At 25.2% G+C, this 15,718-nt stretch overlaps 1 protein-coding gene across 1 annotated transcript; it reads right to left on the reverse strand.

The window, feature by feature from the left end:
- Positions 1 to 14,300: 14,300 nt before the first annotated feature.
- LOC145844817 (kelch-like protein 25) lies at positions 14,301 to 14,924 on the reverse strand. The gene has a single exon (XM_082952237.1). The coding sequence runs from the start codon at positions 14,922 to 14,924 to the stop codon at positions 14,301 to 14,303; it is 624 nt and encodes a 207-aa protein (XP_082808363.1).
- Positions 14,925 to 15,718: the final 794 nt, after the last annotated feature.

Consider the following 15,718-nt stretch of genomic DNA (forward strand, 5'->3'; position numbering starts at 1 on the left):
TTTATTTTTTATATTTAGTACTAAAAAACCTATTTATTATATTGTTGACTCTTATAATCAAAACTGTATGCTTTAATTGTGCTTGCTGATTTTCTTGTATTTTTTAGACTTTTTAAGAAACATTAAAGGTAATATTTAATAGTCGTATATCTAAGGTTGTTACAACGGCATGAGAAAATTTCAAATTAGTAACAAAACATAAAAAATATAGTTTCATGAAAATAAAGAAATTTTAAATAACAAAAAATATGTTAATAATGCTAAATGTTTGTTTTAAGAATTTTTTGTTTTCTAAATAATCTCTCACTGAAAATAAAAAAATAATATTTAAACAAAAAGAGCGAACCTGTTTGTTTACACTTGAATTTTTACATTGAATCAACTGTAAACAATTTTAAACATCAATCTCAAACTCAACCTTAAGTAATATAAGTGCTTTTTATGAATTACATATGGTCTAATAATTATACAATATTAAGTCTTACAATAATTTTCATCTAATTACCAACAACACATATTTTTATCTGATGTTAATTGTAAGTCATAGATCTGAACAACCTAACAAGTTTTTTTAAGTTTAATTGTATATCTCATAAAATAACCAAACAAAATAAAAACAGGGTTACCAAAATACCTGTAAATTTTCAGGAACTTGACAATTTAGTCTAAAAAGACCACAAGTTTGTGAAATTTTGAAAAAAAACTTGGAATTTGGACCAAAAGTTACTTAAAAACTTAAAATTTCAAACAATTTTTAAATGTAAAGTAAAGAAATTTTATTTTGACAAAATAACTTAATATATACATATATTTATTTAAAAAAAAAATCATTTAAAGTTCAATATCTTCAGTTCTTCTATACTAATTAAGCCAGTTTTTTTTACCTAATAGAGTGGCCTGAAGGAATAGGGGTTCTAATGATGTCATTGAAAACTATCTTAGTTGAAGATTGTTACATTGAAGCCTTTCAATCAACACATATACATAAAAAAGTAAACTGTTGTTTATAAAAAGTTGATTTTTTTTATATAATATTTTTACTAACCTTAGTTTACTGCTTAAATGCATTTTATGTATTGATGTATTATACCTCATTACCTTCAAAGTTTGCAGATAGACACAAATGATTAGTAGATTTCATAACCATTAGAGCTTGCATATGGAATGTAAATAAAGTATAACTACTACAAGTTATAAATATTATCTTACAATTGTTTATCAGTATTTATTGTCAATAGTTATCAGAAGGTTGCAAGTTAAAGTGTTGGTCGAAAAATAGCTGATTTTTGATATCATAGACAGAATTCAAATTGATAAATTTAATGGTAGAATTGAAAGATTTAGTGATAAATATGGAATGCAAGTAACCTTATAAAAATTGATATAAGTGATGATTGCCGCCTCTTAGGTAAATAAGTATACATACTCATAATTAGTCCTAACTTTGCTTATAGAAACAATGGTTATGTTGTAGGAAAAATAAATCAAAGCCTTTGCAAAGGAAATCTAACTTTAATGAATATATCAGTGAAAAGAGTACAATCATTGTAAATTTATGAATTAAGGGCATAGGGGGGGGGGGTAAACACCCTTTTTTGGTTTTTGATCTTATTTTATATAATTTTTACTAAGCTACAAAATGCTTTTTACAGATTTTAAAAATCAAAATAATTTTTGAGATACAACCGGTCAAAGTCGGGGGCAACAATAGGTTCCTTATGGGAGGCGCAAACTAAAATGGCAATGTATCTATGACACAAGTTGAACATTTTTTATACTATAGTTTGCAAAAGTAATACTTGATAGGTGTTTTGTTTAGTTGTAAGTATTAGCTTTTTGTAATATGTTTTAATTAAAGAAATGTTTTATCTTGAACTTTTTATTACAGTATTTTTCAAAATATAAAGTTTCAGAAATGTTTAAAAAATAATCTAGTCTTTTAACAAGTTTGAATAAAATAACTCTATGATACACACAGAAATGTTAGTGGTTTATTAACTTTACAATGGAACCTACAAAGCATAAATTAAGAACTAATACAGGTAAGTTGTATGATTCTTAACTTTTTTTTATACAGCATTTTAATTTATTAATTTATTTTTGTTTTTTTTATAGTTGTTTGTAATGTTAGAAACGCTGTTAGAGAATTTATTAAATTTTAATATATAAAGACATTGTAGTTATGATATAAGCTATTTTGTTTAAAGAGCATAGGGGTTGAAATCTTTTTTTATCAATTTAATCTTATTTTATAGAGTTTTAAGTAAGCTACAAGATGTTTTTTACTTGTTTTGAAAACTCAAAACAATTTTTGAAATATAGCAGGTCAAAGTTGTAGCAGTAAGTTCCCTTTTAGACTATTTCATTTGACACAAAAAAGACTATTTCATTAAAATATATCTTCTTCTGCGTTTTTCGAGATAAATACCTCATATGTTCATAAAATTTTCCTTGATATATTTGGAAAATTCTGTCAAAATGAATTTATATAAAAATTAAAAAAAAAACTTTTTTTTGTCATAAAATTTTATTTTAAAGTTTTTTTGAATCGTGTCCTAATAAAATTTTATAAATATCCTAAAAATTTTTTTTTCCATAAGCTTGAGATAGTTACCTTAAAAACGTTGGAGAAGGTAGATTTTTATTGATTTATAGTTATTTGCTACCTCCCATAAAAAACCTATTGAATATTTCGACTTTGACCAGAAATATCTCAAAAATTATTTTTAGTTTTTAAAATCTGCAAAAAGCAACTTGTAGCTTGGTTGAAATTTAATAACATAGGACTAAAATGTAAAAAAGTAATTTTGCCCCTCCCTGTGCCCTTAATGATTTAACTTATAACTTCTTTTAAATACTTAATTAATTTATTAACTATTTTAAACTTTTAATTAAGAAATTATTATAAACAGCTTTATTATAAATTATAGTTACTGATAAATATAATCAAAAGTATAGGTATTTTAAAATAAGATGAAATTAAAATAACTTCATTAAAAGTAAAAAAAAATGTATGGCAAAATAGCAAATGGTTTACATTATGAAAATAGACTTAATTTAAAAAAAAAATTAGATCTTCAGTTCAATTGCCATGTTTGTGATAGAATATATTCAAGCAGAAAAAGTCTTCATCAACACATAAAAACTTATGATAAATCAAAAGCATTCAAATGTGATGTTTGCTTGAAAAAATTTTCAGACAAGTATAGTCTTAAAATACATTATAGAACTCATACAGGAGAAAAACCATTTGCTTGTCAAATTTGTGATAAAAAGTTTGCTCGTAAAGATAGTTTAGTTTTACATCAAGCAACTCACAGTAAAGTCAAGCCGTTTGAATGCCAAGTTTGTCATAAAAAGTTTTTTAGTAACAAACGCCTTTATGATCATACTAAATTTTATCATGATTTAAAAGAGTTAAAATGTGATATTTGTTTAAAAGTATTTGAAACCAAGTATTACCTTAAAAATCATTATAGAACACATACTGGAGAAAAACCTTTCAGTTGTCAAATTTGTAATAAAGTTTTTACTCAAAAATTAAGTTTGGTGCGACATCATGCTATTCATAATAAAGTGTTTGTTCAAAAAGAAGTAAAATCTTTTAGATGCAGCATCTGTCCAGAAGGTAAACTTTACAAAACAAAGTATTTGCTAAATCAACACATGAAAATACATGATCCTTCAAAAGCATTTAAATGTAATGTTTGCCTCAAAGTATTTTCAAGTAGAACAAACCTTAAAAGTCACTATAGAACTCATACAGGAGAAAAACCTTTTGCATGTCAACTTTGTGATAAAAAGTTTGCTCGTAAATCTAGTTTAGTTTCACATCAAGCAACTCACAGTGATTGTAGACCTTTTAAATGCAGTATTTGTCCAGAAGGTAAGTATTTTAAAACAAAAAATCATTTAAAACTTCATATGGTGTTTCATTATGAACCAAAGTTTTCTTGTAGCTTTTGTGAGTATAAGACTTATACTTCAAGCTCTTTAAAAAATCACGAAAGAAATCATTTTAAAACAAAAGTTTAGATTTTATTTCGAAAGTAAAGTTCTTTTAAAATTAATTTTGCTATAAACATATACTTCTGTTAAACAACAACTTCAGATAATAACTAATGTACACAAGTTTTATTTTATCAAAGTATTTTTGTTGTAGTTTTAAGTTAAAGATAAAATGTTAATCATTTTTGTTAGCTTTACTTTCAAAAAAAAATTTTAAATACCGTTATTCTCTTAAAAAAATAACTTTTAATAAGTAACAACTTACTTTCATACTTTTACTTGATGAAATAAAAATGATCGTTTTATCTTAAGTACTTTTTAAAAGTTTTGTAAAACTCAGACCACTTACAACGTTAAAGTTAAAAATGTTTAATAGTTTATATTTTTAGCAATTTGAAAATAACTGTACAATTCTTTTCTAACAGGCAAGTAAACTTAAAGCTCAGTTTGATTTGCATACTTGCTGAGTTAGCAAAAAAAGTTTTTTTTATGTTGTTTTTAGTTTTAACTATTACAACTTTGTTTTTTAATTGATTTGTAGTATGATTGGGCAAGTTGGGTTAGGGATAATGGTATGAATAATAAAAAATGTATATACATAATTGCTGATTCAGCAAATATTCAAATAAGACTGAGCTTTAACTATAGTTTTCTTTCAAACATATTTATTTTTATAGTATTAATAGTCATTATGATAAAAAATAGATAAGTTGAGAATGCTAAATTAAATTTTATAAATTGATAATTATAATGTTTCACATATGCAAATACTTTTTTTTATTTAAGTTCTCTGTATGTTAAACTTTATCTTATTTCTTTTATAATCTCAGTTAATTTATTATGATAGTACACTAAATTAAATTTATATAATAAGCAAAAGAAAAATGAAAGTTTTTTAATTTAAATTAATAGACTTGTTAAAAAATAAATTTTACCATATACTTTTTGAATGTGAATATACTATGAATACGTTCATAGAATGTATTTATATTAATTGCTTTTATATAAAAACGCTATTTTTTCTTGTGTTTATAAATCGTTATTTATCGAATTACGGAATAATTTTTTGTTTGATACCTCTTTAAAATTGTTGCACAACTAAAATCTTGTTGTTTAAAATAAGCTTACTTTTTACTTAATAAGTCTATTTAAACAAGTAACTATTTTTTTATAATTTAAATTTCGTTAATAGTTTTTTATTTCATTAGATATTTAAATAAATCTAATGAAAGTTATAATGAAGGAAGCTACTAAAACCAAAGGCTACTTAAAAAAAAAGTAAGTTAAATTTTATAAGGTTGTTTTGCGTAGCTTTAAACACATTTTATTTGTCTTTTGTTCAAAAAGATATGTTTGGTACGATACTAACCAGTGTTAAATTTCTAAGTCATATATAATTTATGAAGTGTATAGTGTGCTAAATATTTTTTATTTGACCTGTAAAAAGATCCTTATATTTTACTTACGTTTTTACCAAGTAGTTTTAAATAATATACAGTTTAGTATTGCTTTGAAGTATCTTGAATTTATATGGTTTTTTCTAAAAAATTTATACTTCTTTTTTAAATAGTTGGTAATAATTTTTAAAAAGTAGTGCATTTTAAATAACAATAGTAAATTAAAACTTAAAAAGTTTATAAAGTTATAAGAAATGTATACAACACAAAACTTAACATTAATTCTATATGTAACTCTATAAAAATGTTTTATTCTATAGTTACTATCTTGTCACTGTTTAATTTATATGCTATGTGAACTACTAACATAGTTAATAATAAGTTGGTTTTAATTGTGCTTAATTATAAACAGGGGTGGGTTTGTTATTTTATGTTTACATTTTTCATAAATTAAAAAAAGGTTTAGTTATTTTAAAATTTAATATCCTATAAACAAGTCTTTTTTTGTTATTTAACAATATTTTATGTTAAAACTAGTTATAATACTACTAAAAATACTAACTTTAGTTTATTTCTTTAAAATTCTTATTAGTGATAAGCAAACAATAAAACTATCACAGGTGTTAATCTAGCTTTATTTTTTTAAAGTTTTTACTCGTACAACTAACTGAACATCAATAATTTTGAATTGTTTTGCAAATATCTCACTCCGTGCAATTCAAATTATTAAAATGATTTAAAGGTCTACAAACCAAATATTAAAATTTATTCAAAAAAATAAAATGTGACGTAGGTCTAATTCAGGGGTCGGAAAACTGCGGCTCGCGGGCCAATTGCGGCCCGCAAATGGTAAATCTGCGGCCCGCGAGCACGTTTATTTTTTGAATGGAATGCGGCCCGCTGAAAAAAAATTCTGTGGCCCGCGAGCATGTAAGTGTGGCCCGCTGAGTAAAGGTCTATTTTAAGTCACACTTTTTTGGGTAATTCGGTTTAATTTGATTAACTTCATTTTAAGTCCCTGTATAAGATTTTAAAACAAAAAGACTTTACTGCTTCGGCATAAAAATTTGTAAAAGGCATATTAGCATTCTACCAGTGTTTTTTCTCAGTTTCATAATAACATCCTCTTACAACAACAAGTTATTAGTTGAAAAAAGAGCATAAAGAGTGCTTGCATTTAGTAAGTTGTCCATATAATGCTTATTTAGTAAAAAAAACTCAATACAATTGTTTTCAATTTCCTAAAAGTAATGTACAGTAATTAACTAAAGTTTCACTTCTTTACAATTTAGATATTTTATAAAATGTATTTTATACCTAAGTTTATTTTATAGATGTTTTATCACTAAAAGTTATGTTTGAGTGTATACAAAACATTTAATTAATATAATAATAAGAAACAAGGTTTAATTTTGTTTTGACACATTTTTATTTTTTAGAAGTTTTCTTTCCACTTTAAATTAATTCCCATGCACACCAATGTACAAAAATACTCATATTATAAACTTTTTTTATTTTTGACAACTAATTTATTCGATACTTGAGCTCTATTAAGTGTAGTTTATGCACAAATTTCTATAACTAGTAATTCTACATGTAATAACTAAGTGTGTACAGACACATTTTTTAAACGTTATAAATGAAACAAATTAAAATAGATTTTTTTAAGTATACATTTTCATTTTTCAAACAATATATTTTGCCAAGTTAAGATAATTTTCATGCTTACATACTAAGATAGACAGATGCTTATTTTTTTGAGATACTTGTTTAATACAAACTAAATTCAAGGATGGTAAATTTATTAAGTTAAATACTGTTAATCAAAAGAGTTCAATTTAGAGCAAATAAACAAGTAAACATTGCCACAAGTCGGATTAATTTGATGACTTTTCAAATCTCAGGCCAAATTAGGTATTTTTCTAGTTTTTGGCTTAAATTGCTATTTTATTCTAAAAATCAGAATAGTATTTGGTCAATCAGGCTAGCTTTGCTTTGAAGAGAGGTAATGTAAACTTATGATGTATGTATTGTTCAAATCACTGTGTTGGTTTGAACTAAAATATATGTTAAATTTTAAGTGTTGCAGCTGATACAATTTGAAATATTATTCATACTAATTGTGTACATATAAGTTAGAAAAACCATTGTTGCCAAAAGACCTTGAATTCTGAAAAGCTTGGAATTTGACAATTAATGCTAAAAGATCTGGAATTTAAAACTATTTAAGATGTAAAATAATATAAGTTCGATTTGACACAAAAAATCTATCATAAAAATATTTTTTTGTTATCACTTATTCTTTTATATCAAAAACACATTTAAAGAAGCTTAAAATTATCTTTTTAATTTTGCTGTACTATTTCAGACATTTTTTATCTTATACTTAATTTTATACTAATCATAGACCCAAAACTTGTACTTTCAAAAACCTGAAAGAAATTAAGTAAATCTGGAAAAACTTTCTTAAAAACCTTTAGCAACCCTGGAACTTTTTACATTGTTTTTAAGGGATAAAAATAGCACAAATGTTTTTGTTTAGTATATTTCATATTTATACAACACCAGACAAATGTTTTATTTACAAAATAAGTAATAATGGTAGTTTTAAGTAAATAACTAAGTATTTTAGTTTTCTTATTCTTAACATCTCTTGTAGGTAATCAGATTTAATTTGATTTTTCAGTAAAATATTATTTTATTGTGTGCAAAACCTTATACATAAATGATGGTAAGAGTAAAAAATGTTTTAGTATGAAAATAATTTAGTTGCTTTTATATTAAAAAGAATATATAATGTCATTTAAGTTAATAAATTAAAGTTAGTTTTCTTTAAACTTAAATAAATTTTCAGAATTTCTTCAGTAGTTGTTTTTAGTATTTTAAAAAGTATTAAAATAAAAAATATATTTTTTGCTTGAAGAGTATTTAAATTAAAACTTTAAAAATATTTTTTTATATAAAAACTTATAACCATGATAGTTCTAATTATTTTTAGTATCTCGTTATATGATATAAAAAACTGAGTTTTAAATAGTTTATTTAAAACAGCTACTAAAAACAATGAACCAGCTTATTTTATCGTATTATTCAACTGATCCTTTATTAATTTGATTATTATTTAATTTCTTTAGCCATTTTATCCGTTGTTTGATAAATTATAAAACACATTAATTTACAAAAAAATATTTCAATCAAGCTATCGCATCAATTAAACTTTGGTTATAAATGTGCGTTACACTTTAATTGAACTTTTTAGTGGAAATTTTTAGGATCTAAAATTCTAAATTTAGTTTCTAGCAATTGGAGGTCAGAAAATCGTGTTTAAAATTTGTCTTATAAGTTTTTGATTGCATCTAAAAAGTCAGTTTGATGTTTTCAAAGGTTGTAGAAATTTTAAAAATTGTATTCTTTTACCTGAAACCCCCATCTTCTCAACTTTGTTTCACAAGTCATAATATGGTACCACATCTCATAGAATAAATTCTTTTTTCTCGTAATACCAAGTTAGATTTGTAATGTTGCGATGTAAGACATACCAGAAATGCTAAAAATATTATTGAGTTTTTATCTTCATAAACAGTAATAATTATATTATTACTTCTAAAAAATTATCCAATTTCATTCCCTCATAAACTCGTTATAACATCAAACAAAGACTTAACTAAAGAACAACTTAAAAACAAGCATAAACTAGGTCAACATATTGACTTTCCGCTTTTTCTACTACTTTTCCTAACTGTCTGTTGTAAAGTTTGTTTGACAAAATTAGTTCACTACTTAAATTAAGACTTCATAAATTTTTTGAGCTTGTTGTCTTCGCACATAATGCTTCTTATTGTATTAATAAATTAAGTTAATTGATAAACAAGATAAGTCCAAGATCTGGTTTAAAAAAATCATATTACCATTATGTATCTTAGCAATAATTGCAGTAGCAACAATGTTTGTGACAAAAACTTAAGATTAAGAACATCCATTACATTGGTGCATTGCATATTTACTTTTAAAGGTTTTTTTACCTACTACTGTGCTTTGCATTGGAAACAAACCATTTTTTTACTAAAACGTCTATGTTCGTTAAGTAACTTTTAATAAAAAGTCTCAGATGAGCAGTATTTGTTGGATAAATGCTCTCATCTTAACGGATTGATTAAAGTCCTAATTTGATTTATACGGTTTTATAGTCTTCAAAAATTTCCAAAACACGACTTCTTGTTGTCATTAAAGAAATAAACAAATATCTTTTACTATCGCAAACACAAATTCTTTAAAAAAGTTTTCAACTCTAAATGGTATCTCCTTTTGATAATTACTTTTGCTACTTTATAATTTGCCTGAACAAATTTTTCTGATCAGTCTGTAGTAACTGAAGATAATCATGTGCTTTGTTGAAAGTGATTTAAGGGGTTTATATTTTTCGTTTCTCGCAATAAATTCTAACTTAAGTTTTTTAATTCTTAAGCTCATCTTATATTTCACATTTACCCTTTTTAAATGCAATATTTTTATTGCAGATAAAGAATTTATACAATGCTCAATAAAAGATAAATTTTTTTACTCTATTTATGGTTTAACAAGTTTTTAAACTTTTATTAAAATTAAAATTGACAAATTAAGAAACTTAATTGTCCTTCCATCTGACCTATAATATTTTTATGGTTATATTTTTATATCAATATTATTAGTTATACATTCAAAATACCACTGTTGATAAACTTCGTTATTTTTTTATTTAGTTAAATTTATTTTAAACAGGGTTGCCAAACAAACTGGCTAGTTTAGAAATTTAAAAAACTAAGACTAGGATAAACCTGTTTAAGACATTTTTAAAAACTCAGGTGTGTATGAAACTTTTATTTCAGAATTTATTCAGAATAGTTTTTATTACTGTAGTGTAGTTTGTTAATTGTAATGTTTTACTAGTCATTCTACATATTAAGTTATTTTTTATAAAGATGATATTTTAGTAAGGTATTTAAGCTTAATTAAAATTAAGTTTTTAGTTTTTAAACTTTCAATAAACTTAGGCTGGCTTGATATAACTTCGACATTTTTGCACTTAAAGTCGCAACCAGTAAGAAATTAATTAATTACTACTAAGGTATTTTTCTAAAGTATGCGAGCATAAATTATATTAAAAAATATGCTTTAGTATTTTTATAATACAAATAGGTATCAATTTCATTTTTTAAACTAATTACTGACTTTTTCAAAAAGTTCAAACTATTTAAAACGCAAAAATTATTTTCAAAAGTTGATATTTTGTAAAAATGAAAAAGTGGTTCATAATATAATAAATGTATAACAGTGGCCTATAAATGTTTTTCAAGCTCGGCTTTTATAGAGAGTTAGGTTGTAAATAACAAAAATTAAGTCAAACTTATTGAGTGTGTAAAATAGTACATAGTTTATTAAGACTCAAGTATATTAGTCAATGTAAATTTTATTCCATTGCATATGTATAATTTAAATAGGCATTCTATGTGTAGCTAATAGTAATTTAAAATAATAAACTAAATAAAAGTGAAACTTTCTTTAGTGTGTCTAAAAATAGACCAAAAGATTATTCAAATGTCACTAAAACTGCGGCCCGCGAAGATTTTTGAAACTTGAAATTTGCCCCGCGAGCACCAACTGCTTGCCAACCCCTGCTTTAAAGTATGCCGACCCTTGATTTACTACATTTAAAGGTTACTATGAAATTAATGCTTCTATATAATTATATCTAACATTTTTCATCTCGATTAAGTAAGTAAAACAACTGTGTACAATTTATTAAGCTTGATTTAGATTTTATAACCTCCCACATGTTTAGAACTATATAAGTTAGTTATAATTTGTAACATATTTTTGCATATAAACTGAAACATATTATTACTTTGAAAAGTAAATAATTTTTAATCAAGTATTCAAAAAAATTTATTGATCTAATACACGGGTCAATTGTGGCCCTTAAATACAAAATCTGCGGCCTGCAAGCTCCTTCTCAGCCAAAAAATACATTTAAAAACAATAAATATTATGTTCTTTTGTAATAAAAACTACAGTTAGTCTCTTAATTCAATAACTACTCTTTACTAGTGCTCTAATATTGCTTAATTTATCATAATTTATATGTTAAATAGTTTTTTTATACTGATTATAATTGAATTAATATTAGATACGACTTTGAAATAAAACTAAAAAAAAGATTTAAGATTGTTTAGCTTTAGTTACTCTGATACATTTGTCAGTCTGAGATTTAAATATACATATAGGGCTTACTATTTAAAGGTAAAGTTACGATTTTTGTGTTAACAAACTCACTATCTGTATCAGGGGCGTGTCTAGACTTTTTTCAAAGGGGGTTCACAATTTTTTTGTTCTTAATTTCCCGCTTAAGTACGCATTTCTTAGGTATGCACTGCCAGTTAAGTACGCAATATTTAGCGGAATTTTAAATAATTTAAAACTAAAAGAGCCGGAAAAAAATATATTTATAATAAAAGCTTTTTTTCAAGTAATTTAATCTATATAAATTTAAATTTCACTAAAAAAAATGGGTAACTGCCTAGGTTGATGTCGCACCAATATCAAGCTAAAGTTATATTAAATTCAATGTTTTCATTTTCTTTAAAGTAATCTCTTTTACCATAATTATAGGTGAAAAAAATATATTTTATAAATACATAATCAGAACTTATTTATCATAAACCAATAAAACTTAAATATTTAATTGATTTTATTTTTAGAATAAAACAAATGATACCATAACTTATATACATTACTATACTGTAAAATAGAATCAATTAAGTATTTTAGTTTATAACAAATGAATTTAATTCTAACTATGTATTTGTATAGCTTGTTTAAAACGAAGTAAAATTTTAGATCAATCATACAAGGCTTAAAATCAATATTTTAAGCCTTGTATGATTGATCTAAAATTATGGTTCAAAAAGATATTAAACACAATATAATTTCAGCTTGATATTGGTGCGACTTCATCCTAGGTAATTACCAAAAATGTTTAGACTTTTACAACTAAATTAAAAAATCTTTAAATTATAATTAAATGTTTGCCTGAAGGTGCAGGAATTCTAATAATGATGTTGAAATCTCTCTGAGTTAAAAACTTCAAAAAATGAAGAATTAACTTTGTGGCCAACAGATATACCAATTAATACAACTTAAATAAAAAAATATTAAAATACCATTAAATGATACAAGAATAAACTGAACTTTTCAAGGTTTAAACCCAGTTGGTTGACACATAAACAAAAAATATAAATTTTAAAGTACAAAAGCTTCACACAACATTATTATATACAACCAAATAAGTAAAATAAAATTTAATTGATTATGTTGGACATTTTTTAATTAAAATTGTACTTACTAGTTCAAAAACAATACTGTATTAAAAGTTATTTACACTATGTAACAATTTAAAGTTGGAACTAAGAGCATCTTAGTAAAAAGTTTCCTAGAAATAAAATGCTACTTTAAAACTTTTACCTATTATGACGTCACAATTGAAATTTTTATTTAAAATCTATTTCAGCTGGGCAAAAAAGAGCATTTTTTACAAAGGAAACTTTTTAATCTTTCAGTGTTATAAATTCAACATTCATTATTCAAAGTTTATTTAATAACAAATACAAAGTCAATAAACAACGTTTTTAGTGATATTCTAAGAATCTTTTTTTCTTTTTTTTCAGGGGGTTCCTAGGAAACAGGAAACCAGTCAAAACACGCCCCTGATCTGTATGATAAACTAATATTTTTATGCTTAGTAATTTAACTACTTAACTTTCAACTCGCACCGAAACAAACGAGCTTAAAAAGTAACTTTAGGCCTCTTTTGTCAATTTTTGGTACAAATATTATTTTATAAACATCATTGTAACTTGAAAATAATTTTTAGTGTGCAAGATCAACATACTCACGGCCACAAAATTAATTTTTGCGGGCTGCATCCCATTAAAAACGAAAATATACTCACGGGCCACAGATTTACTTTGCGAGGGTTACTGTTTATAATTTAACAGAGTTACTTTTTATAATTCGGGAGGAAGCCAAACATTTAGCTGTAAAAATCACTCAAGCTTCATGATGTCTTACGCATAGTTTTAGAATCAATGTGATATAATAAGTTATTATCTCTGTATTTTATTTTGGGTTTGTCAATACATACAGGTATTAAGCATAGTAAAATATTTGTTCAGTATCTGGTGTTGAATGTTGGTGTATGTACATATTTTAGAGTTTTATTCAGATTTTATTGATATGTATAAGTACAGTTTTTGAATTACAACAGAAGTTTTATAAACTTAATTTAACTTTAATTTGTAGCGAAACATTTTAAAGTTTTACCTGTCTTGAAAACGGATCAGCTGACCTTAAGCCTACTAAAAACATTTGTGTGATTTTACAATGAAAAATAAATTATAATTATAACTTCTATTTTCCCTTTTATTTTAACTAACCTCGTTTGAACAGAATTAAATAAATTGAGTTGAGAAAATAATTAGAACTATTTGCAAAAACTATCAAAACGCTTAAAACGTAATAGAGTTATTTTTTACATGCTTTGCTTAAAACTACGTAAAGTAAAAAGCAAGAAGTAACAAAACAGCTTTAGGTGAAAAAAGTTTCAGAAAATAAATAAAAGTTTATAAAATTTTACAACAAGATAAACAACAAATAAAATGTAAAAACAAAATGTGGTGTTTAATTTTTAACATGTACTAAGAAATCGGATTTATTAAGAATAAAGGATACAAAAAGTTAAAACAAATCTAAACTTATGAGAAAATATTTCTTACATGTATGTGTAAGTATGTATTTTGTTAATTTTCAAAACAATGTTGTTACATTAAGAAAAATCTCGACCGCAGCAAAACGTTAGACTTTTTATTTTTCATACAGACATGGTACTTTAACGCAAGAAAAAAACAGAAGCTTTCCAGTTGCTTCACACGGTTCTTCTGACCATTTATCTTCTTCAACGTCATAACAAATGTAATTTGCAAAATTGTCCTTGAACACCATAAACTTGTTTCCGACGGAGTAAGTTCTTGTAAAACGATGAAGACCGCGCAACTCTGGTGATTCAATAGCGACAAACTTTTTACACACGTTGTCAAAAAATTCACATGTGCCTTGTGCATAAGAAACTACAAACAACTTGTTCTTAACAACGACTAAACTGTGGCAACTTTTACTAAAGTTCATAGGAGACATTAGTGACCATTTATCTGGTAGGACATCGTATGATTCGACTGAGTCGAAATCATTGTAATCATCATCGTGTCCACCAGACACAATAATTCTTCCTTGAAAAACTGCGCTAGCTGCCCATTCTCTTGCCACAATCATTCCACAAACTTTTTTCCAACTGCAATCACTTGTGTCGAATTGAAAGCAAGAATTGGTTGTGGCTCCATCTTCGTCATAGTCGTATCCTCCTATGATATAAATTTTATGCATGAACGCACACACACAAAATTTTTTAAGGCGACCGAACATGCAAGACATTATTCCAAGTTTTAGTAACAAGTGAATATTTTTCAACAGACATCATCGGACTACTACTTTTGTCTTGACCGCCAAAAACATAGATTCCATCTTTTACATAAACTACTTTTAAGTCTTTACGTTCCGTGAGCATGGAAGGAAAATCTTCTGCAGCTGTTGAATTGCTCAAATCAACTTTATTTACCTTATTAGTTAGTTGACGTAGATTTGTATCTAATCCTCCGCAAATTAAAATGTTAAACATTTTTTGGTTACAATATCTACTTGTTGAACTAGTAATACTCTTATGTAGTTTAAAGTTTTCGTTGCAGTCTAAAACTTCTTTTTTTATCGTTATAAATTTTCCAGTTTTAGTAAAAAGCGTAGACTTATTAAGTAAAAGCTCAATAGTATTGTCTGACAATAAATTAAAGCGAACTTTCGGTAATAGATTTTTAGCATATTTGCTACGTCTATCAATGTTGTAGTTCAACCACCTATGAACAGAGTCAAAAACTTCAATTTCTGAAGTAATTAGAAGTCCAGAGCTTGCGAGGATTTTAGATATAGAAGTATAGTCTAACTCTAAAAAGTTTTCTGTAGTGACCACCGATGTGAAACAGCGTTCCAAATAATTGTATGTTGCCTTGCAAAGACCGGGTAAGTTAAACAAACTTGCTATCTGATAAAAGCTAGCGACATTATTAATTTGTCGTTTTTCTTTTATAGATCTACAAGCATTAAAATTAACGTTTTCAGTTAAAGTTAACTTGGAAAATTTCATTTTTGCAACGAGTCTGTTTTCATCTTGGTCA

Source organism: Thalia democratica, chromosome 9 (assembly GCF_965202585.1).
Source record: "Thalia democratica chromosome 9, ktThaDemo2.hap1.1, whole genome shotgun sequence".
Taxonomy (NCBI): Eukaryota; Metazoa; Chordata; class Thaliacea; order Salpida; family Salpidae; genus Thalia; species Thalia democratica.

Bases quoted from the DNA above. Each gene is read 5' to 3' on its own strand.
- LOC145844817 (XM_082952237.1), bottom strand. From the start codon at position 14,924: ATGTCTTGCATGTTCGGTCGCCTTAAAAAATTTTGTGTGTGTGCGTTC.